At 48.3% G+C, this 14,998-nt stretch overlaps 1 protein-coding gene across 3 annotated transcripts in view; it reads left to right on the top strand.

The window, feature by feature from the left end:
• The window catches only part of AP2B1 (adaptor related protein complex 2 subunit beta 1), a 129,343-nt gene extending 122,203 nt beyond the window's left edge, over nucleotides 1–7,140 (top strand). For all 3 annotated transcript variants that reach the window (XM_047758915.1, XM_047758916.1, XM_047758913.1), the window contains 2 exons: nucleotides 1,443–1,597; nucleotides 6,713–7,140. In XM_047758915.1, coding sequence (XP_047614871.1) covers nucleotides 1,443–1,597; nucleotides 6,713–6,787 — 230 coding nt within the window. In that variant the 3' untranslated portion in view covers nucleotides 6,788–7,140. The remainder of the gene's footprint in view (nucleotides 1–1,442; nucleotides 1,598–6,712) is intronic.
• Nucleotides 7,141–14,998: the final 7,858 nt, after the last annotated feature.

Genomic DNA, 14,998 nt, shown 5'->3' with positions numbered 1-14,998 from the left:
AATAAAATTAAAATAAGTAAATAGATGTGTGTGTGTGTGTGTTTTAATACATGTGGCATTGTGTACATTCTAGCATCTCTAACACCTGAGTCAGGTACCCATTCTGTCCCAGATATTGTGGGAAGCACAATAATGAAAACTCTAGGATCCCGGCGCTCAGAGAGCTTACTCTCTAGGAGTGCAAAAAAGACCGTCTATCACAGCATCCTTTCCCTAGAGAGCACAATAAAATATGACAGACTTTTATGTGGAAAGAATTTAGTTCCTTAGTAATTTGAATTCTCACCAGAAGTGAACATAATATACTATCGACAAAAAAGTATTGTTTATCACTTCTATTTTTAAAGGTTCTCTTTCTCTGATGCTGCAGCACCTCATTTTAGCATGAGAGAATAAGGAAAGAGAAATGACCTTTAATACTAGAATTTCACGCATCTCTTTGATGCTGTAATTACAGCAAAGACCCCAAACACCAACCTGTTTTTACCCTGGGTTCATGACTATGAAGGTCTCCACTCTGACCGGCAGCAGCAGCGGGGGTTACAGGGCCTTGGTGCAACCATCCTTGGGCAACTTCGGTCTTTTGTTGAGACAGTTTGTTTCATTATTAATTTGGGGCATCGTATGGGCCACAGGCTTAAGAAATCATTTGCCTACTTTTTGTTTTGTTTTGTTTTTGTCTTTTTGCTATTTCTTTGGGCCGCTCCTGCGGCATATGGAGGTTCCCAGGCTAGGGGTCTAATCAGAGCTGTAGCCACTGGCCTACACCAGAGCCACAGCAACGCGGGATCCGAGCCGCATCTGCAACCTACACCACAGCTCACGGCAACGCCGGATCGTTAACCCACTGAGCAAGGGCAGGGACCGAACCCACAACCTCATGGTTCCTAGTCGGATTCGTTAACCACTGCGCCACGACGGGAACTCCTCATTTGCCTACTTTTAAAAAAAAGAAAAAAACTTAAACCTCCAGATTAATAAATTTGACTTGCAGGATTTCTGCAACTTTCCACACTGCAATTTTCCTGACCCTGGCACTTGAGGCCAGAGTGGCTCACAGGTGAAGTAGTAGCGACTTGAGAGGGGTGTGGATTTGATTGTCAGTATCCCCATGGATCTGGGACCAGCTTCCAGAAATGACTCCTGACAAGGAAGTCACTGTGACACTCCCATGCCCCCATTTCTATCTTTGTTCTCTTTGGTGCATTTTTGCCCACCTCCTTAGACCCATCATTGTCTCCACAGGTAATTCTTACACTAATGCTTGGTTGCACTGTGTTGTTTTCTGTCCTGGAATGTGATAGGCAGGCACTTCGGGAGCCTCTTCCTCACTCTTTGCTCCTGTGGGGGAAGGGCTTTCTGAAAGGTACGCACACATGGCTCATGGTACATTTGTTTGGTATTTTAACTAAAGGTGTTGAACTTTGAATCTGTGTTTCTAGACACTGTTTCCAGCAAGTTGCAAAACAACAATGTTTATACTATTGCCAAGAGGAATGTGGAAGGGCAAGACATGCTGTACCAATCCCTGAAGCTTACTAACGGCATTTGGATTTTGGCCGAACTGCGTATCCAGCCAGGAAATCCCAATTACACGGTGAGGCCTTTCTCAGAATGGGTGAGATAGGTTCAAGGAGGGAGGTAAGAGCCCTTTCATTTTTCTTAGTATCCTGGAAAGACCTGGAGGAGGTGCTTGAGACCCCAAATATCCAAAACAAGCAGTCAGTTAAGAAGTCCTCAGTTGCCTCCTTAGAAGACCCTCCTGCCTGCACTGCCTGCTCCATCCAACGGGCACCATACCTCTGGCAACAGGAGTGCCTCCGACTCTCCTGGTGTACACAGAGTTGCTCGCAAAACATGGCCACTTCCTTAGTACTGGTTAGTCTTATCCAGCACATCTGTGTATGTATGCTATAGCAAGCTGCTAGAGGATGGATTTCCTAGCTCATTTCAAGCTCGTTCCTGCTTTTGGACTTAAGGATATCGGAGTCCTAGACAGACCAGCCTTCTTTAGCAGCACTGTATGTCCTGAATGCGTATTGAAAAGCTGAGGCAAGAGGGGAAACACTTGGCACAGTCTGTAAGGGGACTTCAGAAACCTTCCTTTAATACCACACTGGGGGAGTTCCTGTTGTGGCTCAGTGGTGACAAACCCTACTAGTATCTGTGGGGATGTGGGTGCGATCCCTGGCCTCCCTCAGTGGGTTAAGGCTCCAGTGTTGCCATGGCTGTGGTGTAGGCCAGTGGCTGCAGCTCCAATTCAAGCTAGTCTGGGGACTTCCATATGCTGCAGGTGCAGCCCTAACCAAAAAATAATAATGATAATGATTAGTGAGAGTTCCTGTCATGATTCAGCATGTTAAGAACCCTACATTGTCTCTATGAGGATGCGATCCCTGGCCTCACTCAGTGAGTTAAGGATCTGGCATAAGCCACAGCTGCAGCTCCAGTTCAACCCTAGCCCAGGAACTTGCTTATGCCACAAGTGCGCCCCTAAAAAAGGAAAGAAGGAAAAAAAAGAATGTTTAGTGACGTGTGTTCGAAGTCACATAAATTATGGTAAATGACTTGTGCTTAGAATTCAGGTATCTCGGAGTTCCATCGTGGCTCATTGGTTAACGAACTGGGCTTGCATCCATAAGGACTCGGGTTCCATCCCTGGCCTTGCTCAGTGGGTTAAGGATCCAGTGTTGCCCTGAGCTGTGGTGTAGCTCACGGATGTGGCTCGGATCCTGCGTTGCTGTGGCATAGGCTGGCAGCTGTAGCTCCAGTTGGACCCCTAGCCTGGGAACCTCCATATGCTGCAGGTGTGGCCCTAAAAAAGACAAAAAAAAATGCAGATATTGCAGCACTTCCTACCTTCCTGTTCTTTGTAGTCATTATAAGGATGGTGAGAATTTTGAGTAGGCCCTCTTAGTATCACATAGTTTGTTTAAAATGTTTTGAAGCTTTTTTATTTTGAACTTTAAGACTCATAAAAAGTTTCTTATTTTTATTTATTTATTTTTTTGTCTTTTTAGGGCCGCACCTGTGGCATATGGAAGTTTCCAGGCTAGGGGTCTACTCGGCGCTATAGCTGCTGGCCTACATCAGAGCCACAGCAACAACAAAAAGTTTTTTAAATGGTCCATAGAGTTCCCATGTATCTTTCACCCAGTTTTCCTCATGAGAAACATCTTACACTCATAGTACCTTTTCAGCCAGGAAATTGATGGCTGGTACAATACTATTAGCTATAGACCTTATTCATATTTTCACCAGTTCTTACATCATTACTCTTATTTTGCTGTTTCAGGAGTATACTTATGAAATCTATGAAAGTACTGTGAAATTTTTATCGTATACATAGATTCGTATTACCGCCGACGCAGTCAGGGTACAGAACTGTTCCATCACCACAAAAAAAAACTCCTTTTTGCTTTCTCTTTATAGTTAGACACTCACCCTAGACCTAACCCCTGGCAACTACTGGGATGTTTGTTTTCCATTACTATACTTTTGTCATTTCAAGAGTGTTATATAAATTAAATTCATACAGCATGTATCATTTTGAGACTTTTTTTTTCACTCAGCACCCTCGACAATCTAAGTTGTCGCACGCATTAATAGTTTGTTCTTTTGTATGACTGAGTAGTAGTGTGCTATATGGGTGGACCACATATTTCTACATTCACCTGCTGAAGGACATCTCCTCCTGTATATATTTTTAAATTTTTTATTTTGAGATAATGTAGATGCACATGCAGTTATAAGAAGTCCAGTGAGATCTTGTCCTCATGGTGCCCTTCTATAGTCACACCCTCCTTCCTTCCTCCCTGATATTCATAAATGGTGAATTTACTTATGCTTCCTTGACCCCTTTCTTATTTTCCATCCATCTGGTAACTAGGTTCCCTCTGCCCACAAAACCATCTAAATTTTGCATCTCATGAGTTCCCGTCATGGTGCAACAGAATCAAATCCAACTAGTATCCATGAGGATGCGGGTTCAGTCCCAGCCCTTACTCAATGGGTCAGTGATCCAGCATTGCCGTGAGCTGTGCTATAGGTTGCAGACAAGGCTCAGATATGGCGTTGCTATGGCATAGGCCGGCAGCTGTAACTCCGATTCATCCCCTAGCCTGGAAATTTCCATGGGTGCGGCCCTAAAAAGCAAAAAAAAAAAAAAAAAATTGGCATCTCAGCATCTGACACAGCCCTGGTCCATTCCCTTCTCCCCATCATCCAGAACACCTATTATACCATTGATTCGATCTCAGCTGGATATTAAGGCGGAAAGGAAGCTGGTTGAGCTAGTACTAATGCATGAGGACTGATGGTCCCTTAGTTTACTAATTGATAATTCACTCCCCCCCACCACCACCACCTTGCTGTAAATCCTTACAGTCCTTCATTAAGAAGGTATGTTTATCCTATAAGATAGCAGCCTCACATCTCTAAATAGCTATATCTCACCTGGAAGGATAACTTGTCTCAGTAAGTATGTGCTCCAGGCTATAAACCAGAAGTGAGCGTGTTAAGACCTTGGCTTCCATCACCAGAAGTGACTCCTTCCCTTGATGAGTCTGGATGGCTGGCGTTCCTGAGTGGTTGCTGTTAAAGATGTGTCACGTAAGCAGGCTGGCAATTGAAAAGTTAAAACCCTAGGAAGGCTTCTTTTCCCTTAGGAGCCAAGTGAAATGACACCCAGAGTCCTAAATCAGATTGTTTAGCTTCTTTGTTCATTATGTTCCCTTTTGCTTTCTTTAGGATTTAGGGGGGAAAAAAACTTAAATTTATTCTAGCTTGTCTTAGCTACAGTACTTGGAAAGCCAAGGGATGAGATTAAGTCTAAATTTGACCCTTCATTAAAGGCAGGGATGTCTAGGAAGGGAGGTGAAATAACAGTCCAGAGACAGAATCTTCCTCCTCTTTCTGCCCCCTCCAAAGAGCAGCTGAAACTCTCAGGGTCCAGGCCTGACCAGTCCATGACTCCCCGCCAGTGCCAGCCTTGGCACACTGGGCTTTTATTGAGGAAGGCAATGTTTCCTTATCACTCATGAGGAAAAAAATGGGCCTCCAACTGTTTGGAAGTTTCAGTATTGCTATAAAGATGTGCAAAAATACAGGACAGTATTTTGGGCAAAAGAAACTACCCCCTCTTTAGTCTAGGATTTAACTAGTTTCCTCTCCTCCTCCTTTTCTGAACCCACATACTCTCCCAGGAGAATTTTCTACAACATTGACAGCAGAGAGGCTGTGGAGGAGGAGGTACAGATTGCCTCTATAGGGGTTTTGAAAGTCAGAGAAATGCTCATAGCTGCAAATCTGACCAAAGTAGGGAGCTGTTTTCTGTTTGTATTTATGTTCTTAAATTAGTTGTACATTTGTTTTGTTTTACATTTATCAGAATTGTCTTCCTAGTGATTAATGCCAAGCAGCAATTTTGGAAATGCCTTAGAGGCTGGATATTAAAGTTGTAAATAAATAGAGCCTCTTTTGATGTTCTTCTGTTTGACTTGGGGTTGTTTTTTAAATCTCACTTAATTTTGAGAACACGGGTGTTCGCAAGAAATCTGGGGTTGACCAATCATCTTGACACTTTCCAAAAATACTCTTAACCTTTTGTAGTATGTTAAATCATCCAGAGTCTCTAATGAGAGAATAAAGAGGTAAAATTATCTATAATAGAGTTTCATGGTGATAACATCGTTAAAGACAGCTTTTGTCACTCTACCTTAATAGACAAGAACAATGATGTCAGTTACACAGAAAGCAGATAATAGTGTTTTGCCTAAACTGGTGCAGTTCAAGTATCCAAATCGAGGTTTAAATTTTGCACTTCACCTACAAAAGTGAAAGGCTCAGTGTTAACATTGAAATTTTTAGGAGTTCCCTTTGTGGCTCAGCAGTAACGAACCTGACTAGGATCCATGAGGATGCATGTTCAATCCCTGACCTTGCTGTGAGCTGTGGTGTAGGTCGAAGATGCAGCTCCAGTTCAACCCCTAGCCTGGGAACTTCCATATGCCATCGGTTTGGTCCTCAAAAGACCAAAACGAAACAAAAAACATTTTAATTTTAATTTGGTAATTGTTAGGCTAAAAGAAGTAGAGTGTTATCAGAAGTATCTGATTGGCCTGAATAAGAGGCAGAAAATGAAAGATTAAGCTGTTGGCATAAATTGCTGTACAGTTACACTCGGTAAATGTCTTTTCGTGTTGGGTCTTTTTTCCTCCTTAACAGTTGATGCTCTCCTCAGTGTTTTATAGGAAGGACCAGTACCTTGGAGCTGTCTGACTTAGGTTTTTATTTTGCTGGATTATGTACCCTCCTGAATTGGGACCAAATAACCATCCTCAGTCAGACAGAGGCTGAGGCAGACTAAGGGTTTTAACCCTTCTCTTTTCATTTGGTAGTAATCCCCAGGGCTCTTAGCAAAACGGTAGAGCATCTGTTCCCCTCCAGTCAGAGGCTTCCATGTTTTTTTGTCTGGATTATTTCCTAACCTTGCAGACTTAGATAGAATGTGGGTGGAGACATGGCGCAGCTTGACATTGATTAAATGGAAATTCTAAAACCCACAGAACCTGTTGACATGGTTTCTTTGTTTGGCTACACCGTGATCAAAGCTCATCTCCCCTAGTATCAGAAGGAGCACTGAGTACTTGGGCACCTTTCAAGTTAACGCCAACCTCTGTGCTAATCTTCCTTCTCCTTTTCCTCCCAACAGCTGTCGCTGAAGTGTAGAGCCCCTGAGGTCTCCCAGTACATCTACCAGGTCTACGACAGCATTTTGAAAAACTAGTAGACTGGTCCAGTGCCCTCCGGCCACCCTGCAATCGGTGCAAGCCAAGAACTCTTAATTGGAAGAAGTTGTATGCACTGAGGCCACCTGCCAAGGTAGTGACTAGTCTAACCTGTGCTAATATTAGGGCACAACCTGTTGGATAGTTTTAGCTTCCTGTGAACGTTTGTAACCACTGCTTCAATCACTTCCCACCTCTTGCCACCTGCTGCTCTCTGTCCCTATCATGGGCTTCTCTACCCTGTGCCAGTGGCTGGCATTTTTGAGTGTAGTTTGATATTTTGTAATTGAGAGCTCATTTCAAAAGCAGTAAAAAACAAAAAATATTAAAGCAAGGAAAAGTGTCACTGAAACGTAAACTGCACTTTATTGTTTATATTTTTGTACATATGAGAAATTGAGGGAATAGTGTGTAACTGCTAGAAACGTTTAAACAACTTACTGTCATTAATTGCAGAGTCCTGGAGGAAAAAATGCAGTTTGTTGCCTACCCTTAGGGGTTCTTTTATCTGTGGCAGCCTTGTCCCTGGTCACTTTTTTTCCTCTCCAAACTCCTTTTCCTTGTGATTGATTTCCCCCTGCCCTGTATTAGCATCTCCTTGGGAATGGCGGGCTTCCTTGATTGATGCTTCAGGGTGCAGGGTAGAGCCTGTCAGCACCCAGGCTGAGAACAGTGAGAACTTGCTCCATGCCTTTCCCCTGATCCAATCCACAGATCAGTTAAGGAATCTGAATAGAGATGGGAAACAAGAGCCCAAATGCCCGTCCCCCACCTCCTGCTCTGGATTTAACTCTCAGGTCCAATTCAGATCTAAAATCTTAGTTTTCGAGTTGAAACAAACTTTAAGTAATAACTTCCCCAACATTGTTTTTCTAAAAAGGAAGAAGATAAAAGGCACATAGGATGTTACTGCGTGAAGCCTGTTAACCATTCAGTAGCAGTGGGGGCACTGGGCCTCCTAAATGCCCGTCAGTGGGGTTTTCACTGCAGGAGCGTCTCATTAACTTCCTTTCCCTCAATGCCTTTGTCTTACCTCTTCTGTGCCTGCTTCTTTATGGCTCTTCTCACGCTCTGCACTGATTTGGGCTCCACTCAATGGCATCAGGTGGACCAGGGTACCTTCTTAGGACTTGGAGAGTAGCTAATCCACCCTCGGCCACAGTTCTTGAGGCAGGGGCGGAGTGGGGGCAGGGATGCCACAGGTTCACCTGATCCCATCAGCTCTCTGATCTGCTTAGGCTCCAAGGCTGCTGAGATCACCTCTGAGGGCCAGGTGGTTCTTGTCATCTCTCACAGGTTTGGGAGATGGGAGCACTCCACCCCTGGACACATTGGGTGTGGTCTGTCAGAGGATGCTTCGTGCCCCAAACACTGGCCTCTTTAGCAGTGTTCACACTGATTCATCTGCAGCCCCTTGTGTGGCCTGGCAGGGCCAGGATCCAGGGTCCAGGGTCTATGACCAAGACTGCTTCTCAGATGCCCCTGCTCAAAGCAGAGGCGCTCTGAGGTCCAAAGGCCTCATGTAGGCCTCAGACCTCAGAGTGAGTCTAGGAGCAGGAATCATAGAAAACAAGAGCAGAAACTACCCCTCAACCCCATCGCGAGTGAAATGACCCTAATTCATACCAGTTGCAAAGCTTGGGGGAGCAGGTTCCCCAAAGCAGTTTCTTAAGCCTTGAGAATCTCCAAGAGAATTCCTGGCGTGAGGGACAGGAACTAGGTCCTTCGCTGACTACCCCTCAGGCACGCCTCGAGCCCAGGAATGGGGGGGTGGGAAAGCAGGTGGGTGAAGCTCCCCTGTTGGAGCTCCTCATGGACTCAGTTGGATGGAGGCAATGATGAAGGTCCACACTACAAATGCAGTGTTCTCATCTCAAAGCAAACTAGTTCCGGGACGGAGGATGTGTCGGGGGTAAGCAGATCAGACAGTTTGCACCAAGATCTGTCCCCCTGCCCCGACACCAGGCTTCTGGCCTCCCCGGCAGCAGTGGGAAAGCTGCCGTTCTCAGCCACCTGACTGAGCCTTTGGGCCTTGGGGACGCTGCCTCCAGCTTTGCCCCTGAGCCGAAAGGGAGGGACTCTGCCCCTAGGAGAAGGACCTTTCTCCTGAAGAGACAGAGCCTGCTGCCTCCACTGCAGCTTCTCTTTGGGCCCATTTCAGGCTCAGCCGAACTGGGACCTGGGGAGCGGAGTGGAGCCTGCCCTGCATTCCCCTCTCCTCTGGCTCGTGTGTCCTTGTAACGTCAGCTGGTGTCGTACACAGGGCAGGGGAGCATACACACACCCAGAACTCTTGCTGGTCAGAGATTCCCTGAGTGTCTGTCCTCACCCGAGCCTGTTTTGTGTGTCTGTGTTGTGAAGCTTGGGCCTCTGCAGAGAAGGGGTGGGGATAAGTGTTACCTGAAGAATGCTTATCATTCTTTTGTTGGTGGGATCTGTTTGGGACCCGGGGTGGGGGGTGTGGGGAGCTTGACTTTGTCTTCGTCAATAAACTCATTTCCACAAAGTGAAGTTTGTGCTCTATACTTTGTTCCCAGAACTGACACTCTAGGACAGAACACAGCTGGCCAGGGGAGGGAGGGATGAAGCATTAAAAACCATGCTACTGGAACTTTCCTTTTGCCTTCCCCAGCCCTCCCAGGGATTTAGCCAGATGAAATCTTAAGGTTGGCCTGCAGAAGAGTCCAGTGTCTCTGAGACATCTCTTAAGCAAGCCTCCTATCACTGTCACCACCACAGGCATCTTGCCATGGGCAGGGAGTGCTCAGAGGAGCAATCCGTCTTCTCTGGCAAGTTGCCTGCTAGGACCCCAAGCAGATGGTCCCGGGGCGGCCGGCCAGCCACAGGGGCAGAAGAGCACAGCAGAGCTTCTCATCGCTGTGCTCTCACCCAAGACGTTTCACTAATCAATTTATAGAAGCCTGCAAGGCCTGCGTGTTCCCAGGTGGACAGTCTCATTGCTGCTTTCAAGGAAGCTTCCCAGGGGGTTCAGGTCTAATCACCTGCTGCTGGGGACACATGAGCCAGGTGGGATCAGAAGCCCCTGCTTCTGATGCGTGGACCGCCTCTGAAGTTTCTCACCACCTGAAGTGGGGGAAGGGGGCTCAGAGCTCTAATGCCACATTTCCCCAGGACAAGTCCCTGAACCTCTGTCACCAGCAGAGTGAGTGCTAAGGTGCTTTGCACAGTGCATAGCATGGCAACTACCTTTATTGCATGGACATCCAAACAGCGTGAACAAACCCTTCGGCAGCTAGGAACTCTTGGGTGGTGTCTGCGTGCTGGGCTGCAGTTAGCCCAAGTTGCGATTGGAATAATAGTTGGGGAGGAATGGGGTCAGTGTGGTCTTTGTGGAGGTTCAAAGATGTGAAGGGGGGTGGGCCTTACTAAGATCTAATTGGGTTCACCAGCTAAGAGTGTCAGTTTGGACCGAGAAACTCCTTAGGGCAGAGGCACTCAACTTTGGGGTGAACAATGACCACCACCCAAGAGCTTTCACAAGAGGACGATGATTCTTCTGGGCCAGCTGGGTGGGGCTCGGGGCAAGCTACAGTTCAGAAAACTCCCCAGGTGTTTCTAAAGGTGCAGGGTCGAGGGAGTTCCCTTTGTGGCTCAGTGATTAACGAACCCAACTAGGATCCATGAGGAGGGGGATTTGACCCCTGGCCTCGCCCAGTGGGTTAAGGGTGGAGGGGTCTGGCGTTGGCATGCACTGTGGCATAGGTTGCAGATTCGGCTCGGATCCTGCATTGCTGTGGTTGTGGTGTAGGCTGGTGTTGTATCTCCAATTTGACCCCTAGCCTGAAAACTTCCATATGCCAAAGGGGCAGCCCTTAAAAAAAGCAAAATAAATAAATAAAAGTGTAGGGTTGAGGAGTTCCTGCTATGACACAAAGGGATTGGCGGCGTTTTCAGAGTGCTGGGACACAGGTTTGATCCCTGGCCCCGCACAGTGGGTTAAGGATCCGGCATTGCCGCAGCTGCAGCTTAGGTCACAACCTCGGCTCAGATCTGATCCCTGGCTTGGGAATTCCATGTGCCTCAGGGGCAACCAAAAAATTAAGTAAATAAAATAAAAGTGCAGGGTTGAGAATCATAGCCCAAGTAAGACTTCCTCTTCTACAATAATGTTCATGTAGAAACATGAGAAGTTGAAAAAGGCTCAAGCACTTTCAGGCCGGGTCTCTGCCCATCGTGTGAATTGAGGGCTTTATCCCCATATTTCAGGTGAGGTGGGGCAAAATTAAATCTTCTGGCTCCCTCTGTCCTTATTGCTACATTACAGCTTCCCTTCAGCCCACCGGAGATTTGTGATAGCCCCTCCCCACTCTGTGCCACCAGACCAACAGCCAGCCCTGCTAAGCCCCTCAGATCCCAGTGTGTTCAGTCTCCCAAAGCAGGGCACCCTGGCCGCAGACTTGCCCCTGAGATCGCGCCAGCCTCTCTGCCCCCACTCCCCATGGCAACTAGGAAATACTGAGATGGCAGGTACATTGTATCTGAAGCCAGAGAACAGCTGAGGACTCCCAGGTTGGAGCCTTCCTACTCCCACCTCAATGCATTGATGCTTTTTCTGGTTTTGCTTGGACCCAGATTTCTTTTCCCTGCCACCCCCAGCTCCAGGAGGCAAGAGCCTGTTTATTTTAATACCTGGTGTGGCACTTGGGAAAGATCACACCTCCCCCGTTGTTACCCATTTCTATCTCCTGAACACTAATCCTAGAATCCCAACCAGCCCCCAGACGTTATTAGCAACAAGGATGTTTCTTGAAAAGTTTCCGAGTTGGCTCCAAAGTTGCCGTCTCAGTTTCTCATTTAGCTTTTGCCCTGCCGTTCTTGATGCTGCCAACAAGGGGAAGGCTAATTTAGGGTTTGGATGGACCCAGATGGACCTAATTTCCGGGAGGATCCTTTTGAGACAGGACCGCCCCAACATTCTGAGCCTGAGAGAACTCCACTACCCCCCTTCCCCGCTGGGTAGGTGTTAGAGGGCGATGTGCAAGTCTAGCCCCTGGCCTTCCCTCCCTTGTTTCATTCACTCTCCGCTTCCCGTCAAAGCCCAGGATCTGATCCGAGTTCCTTTGTAGCCCAGTGGGTTAAAGACCTGGTGTTATCACTGCTGTGACTCAGGTCACCGCTGTGGCTTGGGTCTGTTCCCCGGCCCAGGACCTTCTATACGCCACAGGCCAAAGAGGAGTGGAAAAAGAGACCCCAGGATCTCGCCAGACAGTCTGAAAGCCAGTGGGACCCTCGGCTATGATGGAGCAAGAGTGGAGTGGTAGGTTCGGGTCCTTGTTCTCTCTGTCCCACTCCGTGTCTGGGGTTCAGATGCTGTGCGTGGGCCTCTGCCTCCCATTCCTTGGAGCCTCAGCTTGCACCTCAGGCATCCTCAGCTGAACCAGAGCCACAGTCTGAGGACAGAGCCTCTCATTTTTTCACCGAGGTACTCCGGATCACAGAATAGGCTCCTAGGAGCGTAACTTCCCAGCCCAAAGTGACTCAACAGAGCCTTAAATTCAGGCACAGTTTACATTTACGTTAATACCATGGGTTTATTTTTTTATAGAAAATATAATGCTTTAAATGACCAATCATCGGAGTTCCCGTCGTGGCTCAGTGGGTAGCGAATCTGACTAGCATCCATGAGGACGCAGGTTCAATCCCTGGCCTCCCTCAGTGAGTCAAGGATCTGGCATTTCCGTGAGCTGTGGTGTAGGTCACAGATGCAGCTCGGATCCCACGTTGCTGTGGCTATGGTATAGACCAGCAGCTACAGCTCCAATTCCACCCCTAGCCTGGGAACCTCCATATGCTGCGGATACAGCCCTAAAAAGACGTATTGCTGCAGACCCACGTGAAGCCTCATAATGAACCTGTGGCTTTGTGTGCCCATAGCATAGCTAAGGTGAGAGTTCTGAGCAGCCTGGCCACTGGGTGTGTGTGAGCATTACACGCTTTCTTATTTCTAGTCCCCTCTGGGCTGAAATGGAACCAGAATGGAGGGTCATGGCTGGGGGAGTAGACATAAAGCCGGGATCTTTGGGTAGGGTCAGGATGAAAGATTTTCAGATACAGTGGGGAGACTGGCAGTGTCCTGAACAATTTAATCAAATTAGGAGTTTCTTGGTGACCCCACTGCCATCCCACAGGGGCAGTAAGTCTGATATCTCCAGAACAAAAGTGGTACTCCAGGAGAGGGCCTCGATCCTTCTAGGCCCTGTAATTGTTTTAGTTGCTGCCCTGGCCCTTCTCAAAGCCCCACCCCAACACCTGGGAGCCTTTCTAGACTACCCAGAAATGCTTTGGCAAGGAGGCGTTCACCCTTCCCTCTGAATGGCTGTGTCTCCAAAACAGAGAGGGAGAACTAAAGGCCACACAGGGAGACTCCACTCCAGGCCCTGCATTAGGGACTTGACACACCACAGGCTCCTTTATGCCCTGGGGACCGCTGATCACCTCTCCCTCTTACAAATAAGGCACAGAGTTCAGAGAGTTCAAGTTACCTGCCTCCAGTCACACAGCATGTAGTAGGGCCTAGATCCGCCTGATTCTGAAGCTCAGGTTCTGAACCACTAGGCTCAGTGGACGGACAGGAGAAGGATGGGGAGCGACTGGGGGGGTGTGCAAAATGCAGAGCCTGCAGAGAGTTGGAAAATGGTCCTGTGAGGAGCTGGGCTGAGAGTACTAAAAAGAACGGAAAGTCACAGCACGGATGCTGGGTCCCGGGAGTTAAAATACTTGGGAGATGTTCCCTGCTTCCCTGCTCCTCCTCCCTGCCCTACAGGCACCCAAAGGCCACTTTGTCCTGCTTCAAAACCACTCAGGCCTTCTAGGCTTCCCCAGCCAGACAGGGCTAGGTCCAAATTCCTTACCTGGCAATCAAGGCCCCTGTGACTTCTCCTCAACCAACTTCTCAGCCTCCTCTCCTCATTTTCAGGACCCCAGGCCCCTTTCCTTCACTCCCTTCTCAAACCTCTGTAAGTGCTCCCAACTTCTCTCATCTGTAGCACCGTGGTGTGTCTGCTTCAGGTTGCCCCACTGAATGAACTGTGGCACTAAGCCAAATTCAAGTTCAGTGGTGGCTGCTCTGCAGGAGGCCCTCAATCTTTTTTTTTTTTTTTAGGGCTGCACTTGTGGCATACAGAAGTTCCCAGGCTAGGGACTGAATCAGAGCTGCAGCTGGCCTACATCACAGCCACAGCAACGCCAGATCCAAGCTGCATCTGTGACCTACACCACAGCTCAGGGCCACGCCGGATCCTTAACCCCCTAAGTGAGGCCAGGGATCGAACCTTCGCCCTCATGGATACTAGTCAGGTTTATTACCTCTGAGCCATAACAGGAACTCCCCAGACCCCTCCCCCCATCTTTGTATTCCATTTTACACTTCATTTAAGACCAAGTCACTCAGCCTCTCTCAGCCTTATGTGTAAAAATGGGGGAAACAAGACCACCTCAGAGTAGTGTGATGATTAAATCTGAAGATGCTAGCAAAGCCGGGAGCACACTGGCACATGGTACATGCTCATGTAAGTGTCCCAACTTCTCTCATCTGTAGCACCGTGGTTAATGTTAACTAGCCACAGTGAATGACACTGACCATGCCTGTTTTAGAATAAATACAAAGCGATTCTGCCCTCGACCCAGGCAAAAGCTGGCGTCTCCCAGGCTGGAGAGGAGAGGAGAGGGAGCGGTCCTTGTAGGGGACGGGGATTAGCTTTGCTTTGCTAGCCGGCTCTGTCTTCCTTTCACTGCTGCAGTGAAGGGTGAGAGGGACCACCCTTTGTCAGTCCTCTTGCGGTTGGAGTAGAGTCTGGATGCCGCCTGGAGCACACCGTGCAAAGCACACAGTGGGCGCAGGTCCAGTGACTGAACTGGGAAGGGTCAAAGGACAGGCGTGCTGAGGGAAACTGGGGTGTTTGTTGGAGGCGGGGGGAGAGAAAGATATGGAGTGAAGCAGAAGGCTTCGGGGTCTCTCCGTCCCTCTCTCCCACCCCTCCAGGTTAGAGCTGAAAATACCGCAGGGAGAGTCGGGAGGGGTGAAGGTCAAGGCTCGGGATGAAAAGAATCTGTACAGGACCGCCAAGGGAACATGTCAGGCTCAGGGACCCTGCGGAACGCCAGCCAGGCACGCCCCCCCGCCCGCCCGCCCCGCCGCCTCGCCGGCTCCCGCCTCCTCCTCCTTCCAGCGCGAGCGGGCGGCGCGCTCC

The sequence above is a fragment of the Phacochoerus africanus genome, chromosome 14, assembly GCF_016906955.1.
Source record: "Phacochoerus africanus isolate WHEZ1 chromosome 14, ROS_Pafr_v1, whole genome shotgun sequence".
Taxonomy (NCBI): domain Eukaryota; kingdom Metazoa; phylum Chordata; class Mammalia; order Artiodactyla; family Suidae; genus Phacochoerus; species Phacochoerus africanus.
Note: the sequence above shows the minus strand (reverse complement) of the source record. Positions and strands in the feature narration are given on the sequence as shown.